The 14,795-nt window shown below is 50.2% G+C and overlaps 1 protein-coding gene across 2 annotated transcripts in view; it reads right to left on the reverse strand.

Annotated features, from left to right (window-relative positions):
• Positions 1 to 2,630: 2,630 nt before the first annotated feature.
• Positions 2,631 to 14,795, reverse strand: part of ADCK1 (aarF domain containing kinase 1) — a 78,365-nt gene continuing 66,200 nt past the window's right edge. For both annotated transcript variants that reach the window (XM_055813805.1, XM_055813799.1), the window contains 4 exons: positions 9,977 to 10,126; positions 9,529 to 9,726; positions 5,061 to 5,254; positions 2,631 to 3,655 (listed from right to left, as the gene is read on the reverse strand). In XM_055813805.1, the coding sequence (XP_055669780.1) occupies positions 3,484 to 3,655; positions 5,061 to 5,254; positions 9,529 to 9,726; positions 9,977 to 10,126 (714 nt within the window). In that variant the 3' untranslated portion in view covers positions 2,631 to 3,483. The remainder of the gene's footprint in view (positions 3,656 to 5,060; positions 5,255 to 9,528; positions 9,727 to 9,976; positions 10,127 to 14,795) is intronic.

Raw genomic sequence — 14,795 nt, forward strand, 5'->3', positions numbered from 1 at the left:
AAGATGGCACATTTAGATGCTAGATGAGATGACTGCTGGCTCCCCAACACTTCCAAGAGCACTGAGAACCTTTAGGATGGGAGATGCTCCGAGGCCGCAATGTATTCATATTACAGGAGCTGAAAGTTGCCTACCGGTTTTGCACCCCTGGCCCCAGCTCTTATCCCCTACTTGTCAGCCCTGAGCAAGTCGGGGGGTTCAGCAGCCTGCTGGGCGGCCAGCGTTTACTGCCTGCGCCAAACTTCGGTTCACTCACAGCCAAAGCTGGGCAGACAGCAGCCCCGGTGCTGCCGGCAAGGAGAGCAGCAGAGGCTGTGTTTGCTGGTGATGAAAATACCAATAAATGCAGGTTGGAAGGAGAGGCCAAGTGCACAGAGCTGATCCAGGTTACCCATGTTTGACAACCACAAATTGGGATGAGAAAGTGTCTTTTCAAAACCCTTTTAACACATTCACCTTCGAGAGCTTTCAGCAAAAAGACAAGGCAGGAATGTTAAAGGGTCAAACTCCGGGTGTTTGCTCGTTCTTTCCTCAGGCAAACCCTCATCGATTGGCTGTGGGAAGGGTGAAAGCTGAGCACAGCTGACGGAGGAGTCCCACTGCTTTACACCGAAGCACGCAGCCTGCCAGCAGAGACTAATGACAACAGACAAAGCTCTTCTAAATACACCTCACTCTCTGCCTGCTGCACGCCGCCAAAAAATGACAGTCTGAGAGGCTGCTGGTTCCCTACCACTTCTGGAGCCAGAACCTTCCCCAGGCAGCGGGACTAGCAGTCACAGGGGGGGATTTTGGAGGGTGAAAGACCAGGCAAGGCTGAGAGTGGGCTGGGGGCTCACCAGTCAATGCAAACACCTGCTGCAGGGAGCCTCTCTGTAAGACAGAAGCCTCTGGAAATAAGGGATAGGTCCAGCGTCTCACTGCGGGATGAGCTTTCATGCACAGATGTTCGTGAGACCCAGGCAGTGCTCTGGCCAGTATATCCAGACATGAATGGGCAAAGGCATTTGCAGGGGCAGCTACAAGATGAGGGATGTGCAGCCAGGGACCATTACTAGAGGGTCTCCTGGACTTTACTGGGTACACCAGGCCAATTCCGTGAGTGAAGCTCTACTTGTGAGGCAACCAAGAGAAGCCCACCCACACTGGCCAGCCTACGAGCCGTGTCTCAAGACAGGCACTGATTCAGCCAGACTGCTCACGTGAGCAAAGATTACTCATGCAGAGGCTGCAGGACAATACTCCAGGGCCCCTACAATTCCTTGCCAGCTCAGGAGTCTCGTCACTGCAATTACCATTATTCTGTTCTCTGACGCCACCACACAACCCAGAAGTCAGAGGAATCTCTCTGACGTGTCATTGCACAGGTTGAGGACAAGCTTTGCAAGGACAGTCAGTCTTACTGGGGTTGTTTTTTTTTTGCTCTTAGCAAGTATGGGAGACCACAGGACTCCTGCGCTGCTGCCCCCATAGCAGGAAGGGCTCAGAGATCGAACACCAGGGTCAGGCGATTGACTGCACCAGAGACCAAACCCCACATTCAGTAACTCCCCACCTACAACTCTGTCGCTCACCACTTCTTGACAGCCCTGAGCCAGCCAGCCGTGCCTACACTCTTGCACGTGTACGCAGTCGCTGTTAAAAGCCACGCATCCGCAGTCACCAACCCATCACGCTCAAGCACACCTGCACTCCGGTACCTTTTCTGGATTACATCCCTTCCCTCTCCCACACAGCCAGCAGGAGGATCAGTTCCTCAGGGACTCACACACACTCACACTCTGCTCCCTGCTTCCCTTGCCATGCAAAGGGACTCACTGCGAGGTGGAGTCTCGCACTCGTACAAGCTGGGAAACTGCACACAAACTGAGAGAGCGCACGGTCTTCTTCTGGCTTACTCTCAGGCACAGGCTGGTGCCCGAGTAACGACCCTCAGCTTAGCAAGCTTGCTGGCAGTAGAGGGATGTTCCCATCCTGTCCTTCGTGTTCCCTTCCACCAAGACCGTTTATGAGAAAGCTGAAATGATCTTAGCAGTCACCTCCATCCATCCACCCTTCCCGGCTGCAGGAATCCTCACAAGCAAGCAGGGATGTCTCCCAGGATCCCAAAGACGTCTCACATAAAGGAGGCCTCTGGGTGAGGCTTCCTGGTAACTATCCCACAGCTGCAGAATCAGAGCCATCAGACCTGTCACTTGCACCACCGAGCAAGTGGCAGGTTTTCGTCTGAGGCAAGAGCAGCAAAACCCCACAGGCAGTGACAAGGTGAAACGCTCAGTGTGTGGCACGGGGATGGTGACATCTCACAGATGAGCTGCAGCGCGCAGCCACTGGCAGGGAGGAGGCAGGCTCAGCATGGATCTGGGTGGCAAGGAGTGGTGCGTCCTCCGAGCAGAACGACGCCCACTCCTCCATCCCACCCCAACACGCATCTGATGCAGCAGCACCAGAGGACTCAGATGTGGAACAAACCTCCTGGGAAGAGGAAAGACCAAACGGCCATTTCATTTGGCTTGCAAGGAGTTAACAGTGCTGCCTGGCATCACTCCGTGGAGAAATGGAAACAGGACTGAGGTTAGAGGCCCCAGCATCACCCTGAGCAACGCAGCCAGGCATCCCTCCCCTGAAGGTCTTTGATACAACACATTTATTTTGCTGTGTGGCAGTACTGTACAGTATACATACATTACCAGCAGTTTCAGAGCCCTGAGTTGTCATTCCGCCTGCCTTCCCTGAATTTCAGAAAAGAGACAGGACCATTGTCCCTTTCCCCTATTTCACTTGCAAGGGAACAGGCCAGGAAAAGTCCAAAAACAGAGGCACTTGCTGACAGGACTGGAGACAAACCTCAGAAAGCCACACTCCCAGTCCACCACTCCCACCGTTACGGTCCCCTCTCTGCACCAGGTGCCAGCTAGTTTATGAGCCAGCCCTAGTGCCAGCTCTCCACGAGATCCCACTCCTCTGAGAAACTCTCTACACACCTGAACAGAAATCAGACTAAGGAGACTGCAAAAACTAACATAAACCTCATTGGATTTTAAAGGGACTTCACCACCTCCCTCTGAGGGTCTGAGAAACGTTTTGGGCAGGGTTGGGATTCTCTTAAATTCTCTATGATTGTTTAAGAAAAAGCCAAGGAGAGGCTTTTGCTTCCAGTGCAGTCCCACTGGAATTTGAGTGGAATTTCCTCTGCTCAGATGGGGAAAGAAAGTACCCTGCCCTTCCAGACGCACGGTATCCCACACCTCCTTTTCCTCACCCCTGAAACGGCAGAGCTCCCGTGCAGACTCCACCTCTCCGTGCCACAGAGAAAGCTAATGCTGTAACAGGCAAGGACAGTGCAGCACGTAACGTGGAACAAGACCCAAAAATAGCCCACAGAATAGACAGAAATAGTCAGAAAGGCAAATGTGCCATGGAGAGTGGAAGGGAGGGAGCGACGGAGGGAGGGAGCACCCGGGCCTCTCCCACTAGTTCATGTCAGTACGTGGAATGGTGCGTCCGGCTCAGGAGAGCAATGACCCAGCTCCCCAGCTGCGACCCCTTCAGCCACAGGAAGAGTTCATACAAGTTGATCTGCCACAGGCTCAGGGCTTCTGTGAATGAGATCTGGACTTTCCTGTAAAACGAGTGACTCTTGCTCCTCTGGTACCTAGAATGAGAGAAACAGCTGCATTAGATCCAGCAGGATGCAGCCTGGTGGGAAGGAGCTCTGTCCTATGTCTTCAGTACAAGTGACCCTCCCCAGCAGAGGGGAACATCCCACATGTGGATAAACACCAGCAGTGCAGACCCCTGGGAGCAAAGTTCCTGAGGAGCTGGGAACTGCCTTCCTCGCATGAATCCAGACAGCCTGCTCCCCTGTGAACCCTGTTCTCTCCCCACTGCATGTAGTAACCCTGGGCCACGGCATCCTCTGCTTCTATGCCCAGCTTCCCTTCAGCTAACAGGGACAGATGAATACCCCTATAGCCTTTCCTGGTAGCCCATTCGTAAGAGTCTAGCAATCCTGACGCACTGATTCCAGGAAAAGTAATTCTCTACCTTTCTTTAGAAGCAAAGGTTAACTGCGCTTCATAGGTCCCTCATCAGCCAGAGAAATAACTGTTATTTCTTCTGCAAGGAGAAGGAAAAGGAGTGCAGAAGAATGCAGACATACATTGACTCATAAGACTCACAGATGGAAATCACTTGCGTGACTCCTGTTCCTGGCTTTTAAACATCAGCCCGATCTTCACAGTCAGCCCTAACCCCTCTATCAGGCTACAGAAACTGGCAACAGTGAACTTTCAGATCTTTCCTACCCACAAATACTTCCTAGAGGTGATGCCTATAATGGGCAGGAAGCCCCTTGCCCTCCTCTGGAGGGGCCAGACCCTAAACCCTTACCCTAAGGCTTCCAACTCCATCCCTGTCCCCACCCCCAGGGTGACAGACCTGTCCTCTGAAGAGGCTGATGGGCATGAGAACAGCACAGACAGTGGCTTAGACATGTAACTGAGCAGGGGTAGGACCACAGCAGATGTGCTAATCAGGGGGAGAGGTCCACAGCTAAGAGTAAGAGGTCAAGCTATGCCTTGTCAGGGCCCTGAGTGGGGGGCTCTAATAAGCTTTAATGGCCCTGACTAACCTGGGACTTCCCCCAGTGCTCTGCTCATAGGCCCAGGAGCTCTGGTTAATCTTAGGCCTGCACTTTGAGTCCCTGCCTGAGCTACGCTGGAGGAGTAATGGTCCCCAGCTCATGTCCTGCTGTGAAAGCCCTTGACCTGGACCTCAACTCATGTACTGACCTCTTGGCTTGACCTCAGCCCTGTCTTGTCACCATGGACCTGCTGACAACCACTGGACCTGATCTACAGATTGACTTTCTGGTTTGACCTTGGACCTGCCCTGCCACCACGATGTTACGTTATGATACAGACTTTTGACTGGGTCTGTCCTGCCCGCCTTGCTTAGCTACTGTGGGACTGGGTCCTGGCTGGCCAGTTGGCCCTGGGATTCCCACCTGCCCCTCTGCTGCTCCATGCCTGCCTCTGGTGCGTGGAGAAGAGACTCACGTGGAAACAGCTCTGATGCAGCAGCGAGACATGTTGAGAAAGGAGCTGGCACTGGCCCGTGTGTGCAGGGCTGACTCAATCCCCCTTAACAGGTCATTGGTCTTCAGCAGCAGCAGCATCTGGCGGGGGACATTGTTGAGGAGCTGGGTGATCTGGGGTAGGTAAGCAGCAGCGTTGGACCGGATCTCCACGTCCTGCGGCCAGCCGGGTCATGGCAGGGAGAAAAGAGAGAGAAGATGAGGGTGTGTGGGAAACCCAGGTGCAGATGCCGTTGAGCTTTGGCAGGAGGAGACAGTTCTTCCAGATCGTGACTCTAGCCCAGAAGCTAAAGAGCTCTTTGTCCTGCTTTCCTGAAGACCCCTGGCTGCCCAAGCCCTCACAACCCAGTCACAGATCACTCTTGCCATATCCCACCTGCCCCTCCGTGGGATAAGGCCCTGTCCGCTCACTGGCAGGACCAGCAGCCTCTCAGGAGCGCAGGGCACCCGCTGCTATCTCAGTTCTTGGCCCCAGGCAGCCCACAGCAACCACGTCTCATTACTGCCCCTGCAGCCTTCCGAGCCTCACCTCAGCACCCCCAAGGCTGGCAGAGCTGCAGGGAGCACAGGGCTGCTCAGAAGGTGGAGGCATGCCGCAGGGACAACTGGGCTGCTCCTTGGTTTGCTGTCCCGTGCAACTGCTGGCTTTATGTTACACCGAAGAAGCTGTTTTCAAGGCCTGGTTTAGTCCTCTGTTCTCAACACAACCCAGCAGCAGAGGGAAAGCATTATGCAGTGAAGCATCATGATAACCCAAAAGATCAAAAACTGTCATCTGCCAGATTAAGGGACTGTTTAGACCCATATCCCGTCTGGCAACCGCCAGTAGCAAACACTTGAGGAACGAGTATAAGACCAAGGCAGGCTGTCGTGGTTTAACCCCAGCCGGTGGCCAAGCACCACGCAGCCGCTTGCTCACTGCCCCCAACCCAGAGGGGTAGGGAGGAGAATTGGAAAGGAATGTAAAACCCAAGGGCTGCGATAAGAATAATTTAATAATTTAAATAGAATTAAAAAAGATAAGAACAACAACAATAATAATAGTAATAATAATAGCAGTTACAATGAAAAGGTGGGGGAAAGGATAAAATCCAAAGGAAAATGGAGAAAGGAAACCAAGTGATGCACAGTACAACTGCTCACCACCCGCTGACCGATGCCCAGCCAGTCCCCGAGCAGTGATCCCACCCCGCCAGCTAACCCTCCAAGTTTATACACCAAGCATGATGTCCCGTGGTATGGAATACCTCTTTGGCTGGTTGAGGTCACCTGTCCTGGCTGTGTCCCTTCCCAGCCCCTTGTGCCCCTCCAGCATTCTGGCTGGCAAGGCCCAAGAAACCAAAAAATCCTTGACTTAGCATAAATATTACCCAGCAACAACTAAAACCATCGGTGCGTTATCAACGTTGTTCTCACATCAGAGCCAAAACACAGCACTGTACTAGCTACTTTCTTCAAGTTAACTCCATCCCAGCCAAAACCAGGACACAGGCACAGGGTGATCCTTCATGTTCCTTGGTTCCCCAGCTTCCAACAAATACACAGGCCATGGTAAGATCCCAGTGACAACTGATGGGCTACAGCCTGAGCCACTTCAGATGGGCTCCCCTACAAACATGAGCACCATGCAAGACAGCCAGCTCCCACTCTTCTGCCTCTTCTTAGACCTGAGTGTGGTGTGGAGCTGATTCCACACGCATACCGTGTCCCTACCTCTTCCTGCAGAGGACATGACACGAATCAGCCCCTGGAACATTTGAAATCTCCAGAATCCAGCGGAACAGATGCGGAGGGCAGCAAATGACTCCTGACAGGAAGGAGGCTCCTCTGTGGGAAAGGACAGTTCTAAAACCTCTCCTCTGGAATGAGGGCTGGCTGGCCTGTATTTCATGATCTCACACTCACTGTGAATTTCAGTCTTATTATAAAGGAACAGACCTGCACAAATCAAGTGTGCAGGCCATGATGGTCAGAGATGTAGACAGCTCACCCACCACCATGGTTGCTTTGCTGCTGACAAATAAATCTTTGTGTCCTGCCTCTGTCACTGACAAAATACACAAAGCTTCAGCAAGAAGATGCTTAGCTCTCCTAAATGTTAAATGTTTTGTTCCATTATTTGGTGGCAGAAAATTCCTCCCTGATTATCTCTTATCCCAGGCAGCATCACTGCACAGCCTACTTTATTTTCCACACATAGGTTTTCTTTTCTATTTCTTTTCTTTTTATTTTTAGCTCCAGCTGCTTGTCCACATCACAAAACAACCACACGATCTGTCATCAGAACTGTCATTTTCTGTCAAGGGCAAAGCCTGTGTGCAGGGAAAGAAATGAGCTATGCCACAGGACCTGAGAAAAGCCCCTTGGCTGCCGCCGCTGAGGCTGCTGCAGGATGCAGCAAAACACAGTCATAAAATCAGATGAGATGAGGCTAGCAGCCGCCCTGAGCGGTCAGCTGCCTGGCCCTTGGCTTAAGGCAGGAACAACTACACCTATGGCAATCCTCAAAATTTGCATAGCCTGCTCCTAAAACTCTACAGTGATGTGACTCAAAGTTTCCCCAGACCATCCACACCAGCGTTTTACTGGTCTTACCATTAGATCTGGCTTTCCTTATGTTTAAGCCCAATCTCCTTAGCTGAATTTAAACCCGGTTACTTCTTGTCCTGTTGGCAGCACTTTAACAGATTCGAAAATCACTACCGTAAGACTTCTTGACCTGTGCTTTATTCTGGACTTTTTCTGCCCTAACTTGCTCAGACTTACCTCATGGGCTGCATCTGCTTGACCGCTAGTCCTTGTAGCTTCCTACTGGACTTGCCCCATCAAACCCCAGTCTTGAGATGCAGTGCCCCAGGCTGGACACAGCACTACAGGTAAGATTTTGGTCCAGGAGCGTGCTGCCTTGTCTCACAAGCCACCCTCACGTCAATACATCCTCAAGCACACTCTCTGGAGCTCTGTGCTGATGGTACCTGCCTACACAGCGCTTGGCTCTTGCTGCTGATACAATCTTTCAAATTCACCTCTAAACAAGGGCAGGCAGCAGCTCATTTCCTAATGCCATAGCAAATCTGCTCAGCTCCCCATTATCTGCAGCAGGATTATCCAGTTTCAGCATTAATTGTGTCATGTAGGCAAAGACAACAGAGCTAGTTCCACACACGCAATTCAACCCAATGACAAAGTTCATTAGCCCACACAAGGCACCATGCGGCTGCAGCTACACCTCTGGCATAACCTTTGCAAGCCAGCTGAGGATGAGCAGTGCTTATTAGCTCAGATTCAACACTGGTCTTGTAGTATTGGAGCCAGCTCTGTGTCGATTTGTCTCGGTGCCTCTGAATTCTTTTATGGAGCTATGAGCTCCAGAACTCACCAGATCAAGCCTCTCTCTGCTAGACAGCCACTATATGTTATTTCCAATATGCAGAAAATTAACTGACATAGGAAGCAATCAAATTACTGGGCAATGGGATCTGTTACCCAAGGTATCTGACCTGCTCATTGCCATGGGTGATGGCAATCCAGTGCAGCAAATTCTGCCACTTCCATCAAAATGAAACACCAACCCAAAAGAATTTCCAGAAGAGAATTTCACAGGACAATGCCATAACACTACCTAAATGAGTTTCATCCTCTCTACTACAAATGCGTGCAGAAAAAAACAAACCATAGGATACCACACGTTCCTACCTACGGGCACTAGTCCGTTGGCTGAAATCACATCACTATATGCTCACCTCTACAAACACGACAGTTGTAGGGGCTGCTGCTATTCTCAAGGTGGTGTGTGCACGTCAGGAGTGCAAGGAGGCACAAGAAGGATCCCAGCATGTGTGGACAGGAAAGGGTGGAAAACGTAAGTGACAATTTCCTAGATTTGCAGTGATTGAGTTGACAGGATCTGCAGTTAAGCAACCTTGACTCCAAGTTAATAGGGTTTCTGATTGGGAGGTAATTTCCAAGGGTTTTTAGGAGTTTGTATCAGTGCTGATAGTCATTTACATGCATAGTGATAATGCATTATCCTTCTCGTGTCTTCCCACCAAGCCTTTATGTCTCCTCTACCTTAACCTATCCTCCTTGATGGTTCCCTGCACAGCTGCATTCAACACTTTTTTAAGAAAAGGCTGATCTACAAATGTTTCCCCTGCCAGAACTGGTGAACACTTAGCCATTAAAATATTATACAAAATTTAAGCAGCCCATGACAAGTGAAACTGGGAAATTAAGTTCAGCCACTATAAAACGCATTGCAGAAGGAGTCCTGGCTTTTTCTAGCTCAGCTGTTAATGCAGAATTTGCTACAGAGCTGCTAGGGGTTGCCCAGCATTGTTGCAGTATCAGTGGTGCAAGTGATTACGAAAAAAGAGAGGTGCCCCAGGAGAAGGAAGGGCCTGTGATAGGGAAGGGCACGCAGGACCTACCTCGCTGGCTGAGACTGGCGACCGGTCAATGCCCCTGTTGACAGACTCCCAGGATCTGGCCGTCAGCATGCAGGCAAAGAGGGGGTACAAATTCCCTGCCCCAAGCCGCTGGCTGTACTTCTGCACCCTTTTCATATCGGCCTTGATGAGGGCCTGCCAAAGGCGGCAGTAGTCCATGCGGAATGACTCGCTCAGCACCTGGGGAGGGAGACATGGTCCTCAGAAGTCCACAGAAGACAGGGAACCGGGGGAAAAGCTTTGTGCCCCCAAGCTGTGCCCTATCCCCCATTTCAGAGCCAGGAAACATCCTTGGAGAGTTATGGGAGTAATAGGAAAAATGTATCCATATGGGTTTAGGAGGGTGAAAGGCTGCAGCTGGCTGTACTCCTTCAGCCTGACGCCCACAGGCAGCCTCACAAGGCCCTGGAAGCCCCCCATAGCTACGTACCTGGTAGAGCCCGTGGTCCAGGAGGATAATGTGGGCCTTGCCAGAGGCTGGGCACTTCTTCACGAGCACGTTGCCCGGGTGCGGGTCACAGTGCACAAAGCCGTTCACAAAGATCATTTCACTGTAGAGCTTCCCCAGGTTGCGAGAGATCTGTGAGAAGACAGGAGACGGTCACACACTGTGACCCACAGCAGGGCGCCTGCCAGGGAGGGGACACAGCCCCCGCACACCAGCACTGCAGGGAGCAAGGGCCTGGCACGTGCCCATGTCCCCGTGCAGAGCTCTTGCAGCTCCCCGCACTAACAAACGCACAGCGTGGCTGCTGGCATCTGCCATGGGGTGATCCGGGGCATTCCGGGAAGGATCCATACAGGAGGCACTATGAAGCTGTTTGAGGAGTCAGGGGTTACTTAATGACACTTCCCTGGCACAAAAAAGAGAAAAGACCTGTGGGTAGGAATGGGGTTTCTGGTAATGAGGATGAAAGCAAGGCAGCAGATAGGGGCAGGCAGGCATTCACAGGGAAGGCATGGGAAGAGCTGCTGGGGTGGGTGAGGGGCTGCTCAGAGGAAGACTCGGGTATTTCCATTCGTGGATGGCAGCAGAACCCAGTGAAGGAGGGGGGGAGGTGACTGAGCCTGTCCATCTGCTTACCAGAATGAACACGGGTTCCCTCTCCTCTCCAACACATTGTCCCCCACTCTCCCTCTTTCTTCCTTCAGACCCACTCTAATCTGATCTGTGATGTCTATGAAGATGAAGCAGAACAGAAAGGCTCTTTAAATCATCCCGTCACTGCTGTGTCCCTCCATGCCGCTGCTCCTTATCATCAAGAGATGTTATTAAAGTTAAAAACCTCCTAGGAGCAAGCACACATCTGCAGGGCCCGGGATCAATCCCTTGCCATGCACTAACACCGCACCCTCGCCCTGACATCCCACCACCAGCCCTCCCCACCATCCGAGAGCAGCATGGTCCTCCACAGTTGACTGCTGAATAAGCAACTCCAAGACAACAGTTATGCATGATTCCAAGCATGTCCCCAGGACAGAGTGTAAGCAGCAAACAGGCAGCTGTTCCCATAAGCAGAGGTGGCAGAAGAGGTAACAGGAATACCAACAACAGCTCATCCTGCAGAAAACCCCACAGCCAGGGAAGGGTTTGCCTTACCCCCCTCTGAAATGCAGCCACCTCTGAGAACAGTCTTCGTTACAAAAAGTGCCCAAGTAACTACAAATAAGGAGTTAGGATGGGAACTCTGCAGCACACCAACAGGCACAGCTTTAGGACCAGGTGGGACAACCCTCCATCCCTCAAGTGGGACTTGGAGCCACTCCTGAATCACAGAAAATGCTGCCCCCATGCCAAACCACCCACACAGGTGGCACAGCCCAGCCCTGTGGTCTCCTGTAGTGCAGTTCCCCTAATGCTACACTGATGCTACTGGAAGTACTGGCCGAGAGGAATGATGTTTCCCTTCTGAATCACCAGCAGACATCCCTGGAGCAATGAAGTGACTCTTACAGGTCTCCTAGATTAACAAGCTCTAGAATTGAATAGGACCAAAGTACCAGGTGCGGTGACCTAGAACAGCTGAGCAGCACTTGCTGACAGTCCAAGGACGTGCCAGCTAGTCCCTCATTCACACAGCCTTCCACGCACCTGCACACCAGGGGGAATGGACTTGGACATCATGACTGACCACAGCATCAACCACAACACCCATGCACACACACTGAGCGAACTGCATTTTGCCCTCTCTGCCCCTGCTGTTTGTCCTCCAGGGACCTGGAAGAGCACAGAATTGAAGGTGAGGACTTGGGGACAACCTGGGGTGGCAATATAATGCTTCACACCCATTAAACACAAGTCCAGACAAAGAGCTGGCAGTTCTGTGAACCTGTTGGTTGGTCGTGGCTAAAGCCTGGAAAGCTGTTCATTTGGGGCACGGGAGTATGGGCTGCTTCAAAGAGCCCGGATTCTCCTTCTGTGCTACGGTAATAGCACAGGCTAGGAAAATCAGGCAGTGGAGCAAGTTGCCCGGAGAGGTTGTGCAACCTCCATCCTTGGAAGTTTTAAAGACCTGACTGGGTAACACCCTGAGTAAACTGGTCTGACCTCACAGCTGGCCCTGCCTTAGCAGGAGGTTTCATAGCAGACCTCCTAAAGCCCCTTCCAATTTCAATATATCCTAGGATCCTACAAAAACACCTCTCACCAAGTTATCCATGCCACCCTCATTACAGGTTCTTATGGTATGGCTGTAGGCTCCTCCAGGTATGGGGAAGGTCTCCCCTCTTGAGTCACCATCAGCAGACAGGTCACTGAACAGATCTGTGGTCATAGCCTTTCGCAGCCCACAATGCAACACAAAAAAACCAGCTCAGGATTCATCTTCCCATGAAAACAGAGGGCTTCACAGCCCTGTTCGGACCCACAGGCTGGGCCATGGGTATAAGATAATCCTCACTGCAAGATCCCCATCCTCTCTCCCTTCCCTGCTGTACTTACATTTACCTCTTCCTCAGAAGAAGAACCTTCACTCCTTAATTCACCGAGACTAGACTTTATCGCTTTTTTAAGAAAGAGGAACACATTCTGTATAATTTAGTTAGCATACAGAAGACATGTTACAGGGATTTATGATATAAGCATATAAACAGTCTTTACTTTTGGGAAAAAAAATTACCCAGTGTTAAGAGATGGAGCTGTGCTGCACATTAAAGTAGTTTCGCATATTTTTGTCTGTTGACATGCCTCTAAAATAGGGTAAAAAGCACCAGTATTGTTGAATTCTAAACAAAAAAGGAAGGTTATGTTTCTAGGGCTTAGAGTGTAATATGTGAATAGTGACCTAGCATTATAATTTAGACAAAAGGAGTTCATGTTTCTAGAGAAAAAGTTTAGGAAAAAAACATGAAACCTTTATATACATTAACTGTCCGGTACTGAAACCTTTATATACATTAACTGTCCGGTACTGTGCCCCATCACTATGGTCCTTTATTCCACCCTTATTGAGAAGGCCACTGGATAAATAACATATACAGAAATCACTTTGGAAGAATGCAGTTAGGTGAAACGAGAAAACAAATGCGTGAAAACCTCCACCCAGGAGAAGGGAGGAATTCAGCGTGCATTTCGGCTGTGGAAGACCTCAGGGTGAAGGTGCACCACAAATTAGACAAAAGGTTGCAATTGTTTACGGAAGCAAAGACAAAAGTAAACACACAGGCATTTTGTCATGACATGGAGAGGTCATCATTCCTTTCCCTGTTTATCATCCAACACAACAAAGCCCTTATCATTACCAGGGTTCCCCAGCATCGTTCTGCGGCACACCATAAAAAAATAATAATCACCCTTGGAATCCTGCACTCACTTCCAGACATCTCATTAACCGACAGTAGCAGACTACACAGAGTGAGTCCAGAGAAAGCAAATAAATGAGCAGGATGCAGGAGGAATTTACTTGGGAAAAAGATAAAAAGAGCTGAAGATTCCAAAGTTGGCTAGGGAATGGCAGAGGAGAGGCAGTCTGCCAATGTTAGGAGGTTTGAATATCAAGAATGCAGAAGCACCTTCTGCATTTCTGTCACATAATTCAGAGGAGCCCAAGCTGCAGTATAGGTAGCACCAGTGATATTTTTCTTCTTGTATAAGTACACAGCTGCAAACTGTTGCTGCCATCAATTTTGAAAGCCTGGACAACCTGTTACCCTCGTATGATCTACTAGGAGCTACTTTTGATGAACCCGTATTATACCCCCTTGTATACAGTACCACAGCTGCAAACTCCTGGGCACACACCAGCCCTAGTACACAACTCTCCTCTTAACAAATCAGCACACCCAGCTGACAGAGCAACCCGACCAGGAAGTCCATCACAAATGAGTATCTTTACAAACACCAATACACAACAGTTAGCAAGAAACCTCTCAGAAAGGAAAGAATGCATGTAAATTTGAGCCTATGAATACTGCCACAGTAAAAAGATGGCACGTATGTTCATGAATAGCTGCACTGTAACAAACCAGCCTGGGTTATCCAGGGAAAGTCCCTGATACTTTCCTGGCCTTGTGAGCAAGCTGGAGTAGTCCTGGCTCCGTGCCTCCAACTGCCATGAAGAAAAAAGGCAAAGAAAAAAAATCCTGTGACACGGTCCTGCAGAGCTGATCTCACAGCCTGCCCCTGATAAGTCCCAGATGAAACTGCCTGATAGGGCATCATCCCTTCCTGTCCCACCTCCATCTGTGACTGTCTCTTTAGATCAGGAGCAGATACGAGTCTCTGGCCTTAATTTGGCTGTAATATTTGCCAATTATTTTAAGAGATGGCGACACTAACTTCTATTGATCTTATTAAAAGTAAAGGTCGTTGTGCAGCTCATTTCTCAGGACTCAATATTACCTCCTCAGGCCAAAATAATAGCATTGATTTTGGAATCTTAATCGAAGGTTAATTGGATTGAAGAGTGCATTGGGTTTTTGCTTTCTTTCGTCGTTGTTATTACAGCCACCATCTAAGGGTTTGCTTAATCCTGCTAGGGCAATCCTGCCCAATTAAACTGGTGTCAAATTAGCAAAAGGTGCAGATGGAGAATAGCCACAATTTGGAGCCTGCTCTGTCTGTGCTCTGAAATGGCTCTTCTCCATAGCAGATTAGGATGGTCACGCCCAAGAGATGGGATTTCACGCTCTGTCCTCTGTGATACAGTTGTGAGGATCAAAACACAGAGCTCTGTAAAGCTGTACTATCACTATGCACTGATCTAGCATCACAGCAAGGTGATGTCTGGACACACATGGTGTCATTAAGA

The sequence above is a fragment of the Falco peregrinus genome, chromosome 1 (assembly GCF_023634155.1).
Source record: "Falco peregrinus isolate bFalPer1 chromosome 1, bFalPer1.pri, whole genome shotgun sequence".
NCBI lineage: Eukaryota > Metazoa > Chordata > Aves > Falconiformes > Falconidae > Falco > Falco peregrinus.